General features: G+C 41.5%; 1 protein-coding gene across 1 annotated transcript; it reads right to left on the reverse strand.

The window, feature by feature from the left end:
• Window positions 1-1,185: 1,185 nt before the first annotated feature.
• On the reverse strand, window positions 1,186-2,130 carry LOC103210991 (putative olfactory receptor 2W6). Its single transcript, XM_007956900.2, has one exon. It carries the CDS (start codon window positions 2,122-2,124, stop codon window positions 1,186-1,188), a length of 939 nt encoding a protein of 312 aa, XP_007955091.1. The 5' UTR covers window positions 2,125-2,130.
• Between the last annotated feature and the right edge of the window lie 363 nt (window positions 2,131-2,493).

Genomic DNA, 2,493 nt, shown 5'->3' on the forward strand with positions numbered 1-2,493 from the left:
GCTTTATATTGTTTCTCCCTTCATTCTCTATTGTCTCAGAAAGCCAAATATAAATTTCATTAAGCTCAATTATATAAATGATTCACAATACACAAGATACATCTGTTTGCTATAATGTTGGTAGTACTAAGAGCTAGATAATTGAACAATTTATTTTGGCCCTCATTCAGGCATTTGGCACTATAAAAATACATTTGAATTTTCTGGAAAAAAATAAATGTTTCCCCTGCACTACCTCTAAATTCATTCTTTTCATATTTGCTAAGGATCGACTAAATATAAACTACAATAGAAATTGGCATAAGTGGTCTTTTGCAAGTATGAAAACAAGTTGCCATCCATTGATACTGACTCATCCCCCGTGTGCCAGAGTAGAATTGTGTTCCACAGGGTTTTTAATGGCTGATTTTTCAGAAGTAGATCTCCAGGCTTTTTTCAAGGTATCGCTGAGTGGACTCCAGCCTCAAAACTTTCAGTTAGCAGCCACACATGTTAACTGTTAGCACTGCCTAGGGACTCCTTTTACAAGTATACCCAAACCAGAGCCAAACCCATTGCCATCAAGTCAATTGTGACTCATAGCGAACCTAGACGGATGAACTGTCCTCTAGGGTTCCAAGGCTTTAAATCTTTATAGAAGCAGATGATAACATCTTTGTCCCACAGAATGGCTCATGGCTTCAAACTGCTGACCTTTTGGTTAGCAGCCAAGTGCTTAATCACTGCACCATAGATCAGTGTTTGTTTATTTCCTGGATTAAAACCCTCCCAGTGATGACTCTATGGCTTAGAGAGATTTGAGAGGAACATAGTTGACTATCAACTCAAACCAAAAAACCAAATCAAACCAAACCCACTGCCATCGAGTCAATTCTGATCCATAGCGACCCCCATTGTGTCTCAGAGGCAGTAAATTGTCCAATCTTGCTTCCAAGGAGTGGCTGGTGGGTTTGAACCACCAATCTTCTGGTTAGCAGTCAGATGCCTTGGGCACTGTGCTACCACAGCTCCTGGTATAATATCGACTCAAGGATATTATATTTTCTCAGCCTCTCTAAACCACTGAATTCTACATCTCATTAAGTGCCTCTTTAGCCTGTAATGCCAGAAAATTCCTCTATCTGATAGATCTAACAAAATATATAGAAGCTGGGTCAAAAGATAACTCCAAAATTTGATCAGCTTTTATACTTCTGCACCTCCCTTCCCTAGCACCTTCTTCATTGCCTCCTTAACATCTTTGTTTCTCAGCGTGTAGATCAGGGGGTTAACACTGGGAGTGACAATTGTATAGAAGAGAGTAAGAAACTTGCCCTGGTCCTGGGAATAAGTGTTTGCAGGCTGGAGGTACATGTATATGATTGTACCATAGAAGAGTGAGACAACAATTAGGTGAGAGCTACAGGTGTTGAAGGCTTTCTTTCTCCCAGCAGCTGACTTGATCCTAAGCACTGCTCGTGTAATGTAACCATAAGAGATAAGGATAAGGATGAGTGGTGCCAGGATGATAAAGATTGCCAACGCAAATGCCAATGTCTCAAGGGTCATGGTATCTACACAAGCCATGCCAATTAGTGCTGGCATCTCACAGAGAAAGTGATCCACCCGCCTGTGTCCACAACGAGGTAGCATCAATGTCTGGGGTGCCATTATGAGAGAATTGCCAAAGCCACTCAACCATGCCACAGAAGCCAGCTGCCCACAGAGACGTGGGTGCATGATGACAGTGTAGTGCAGGGGTTTGCAAACTGCAGCATAGCGGTCATATGCCATTACAGCCAGCAGAACACATTCCACCCCTCCCAGAGCCAGGACAAAGTAGAGCTGGATAGCACAACCTAGATAGCTGATGGTCTTATCTGGACCCCAAAGGTTGTAGAGCATCTGTGGAATGGAGCCTGTGGTGAAACACATGTCTAAGAATGAGAGATTAGCCAAGAAGAAATACATTGGTGTGTGTAGCCGGGAATCCAAGGCTGAAAGCAAGATGATGGTCATATTGCCAAGAAGAGTCAGCAGATAAAAGGTGAGGACAACAACAAAGAGGACCAGTTCCAGGTGAGGACGGTCAGAGAAGCCCACCAGGATGAAGCCTTCAAAAGAACTTGTGTTGTCTTTCTCCATTACCTGTGGCCACGTATTACCTGTTTGGAGAAAGATGATTATCTGTAAAGAGCATAGATACTGTCCCAAAACAGAATGCCTGGTAAAATGGCAGAATGAATCCTCCCTTGAAAATGCTGGATGCTTGACCCAGAATTTCCATAGGTGCTGATTAAGTCATTTTTTGGTCTCAGGAGCACAATATTTGAGGGTTTTGACAGCTGGGATTATTTACCAACATTTTGTATAAACTTTTTCAATGTGGCAAGATATTTAAAAAATTACTTTCAAAAGCTGACAATTTTACAAGAGAATTAACACTCTAAATTTTCCATTTATAATTTTTATAGGGGCATACCAAACTCTCCTAATCATACATAACCTTGAATA

This window comes from Orycteropus afer, unplaced genomic scaffold (assembly GCF_000298275.1).
Source record: "Orycteropus afer afer isolate SDZICR_OR568_19922 unplaced genomic scaffold, OryAfe1.0 scaffold00684, whole genome shotgun sequence".
Classification (NCBI taxonomy): Eukaryota; Metazoa; Chordata; class Mammalia; order Tubulidentata; family Orycteropodidae; genus Orycteropus; species Orycteropus afer.

Bases quoted from the DNA above. Each gene is read 5' to 3' on its own strand.
- LOC103210991 (XM_007956900.2), bottom strand. From the start codon at position 2,124: ATGGAGAAAGACAACACAAGTTCTTTTGAAGGCTTCATCCTGGTGGGC.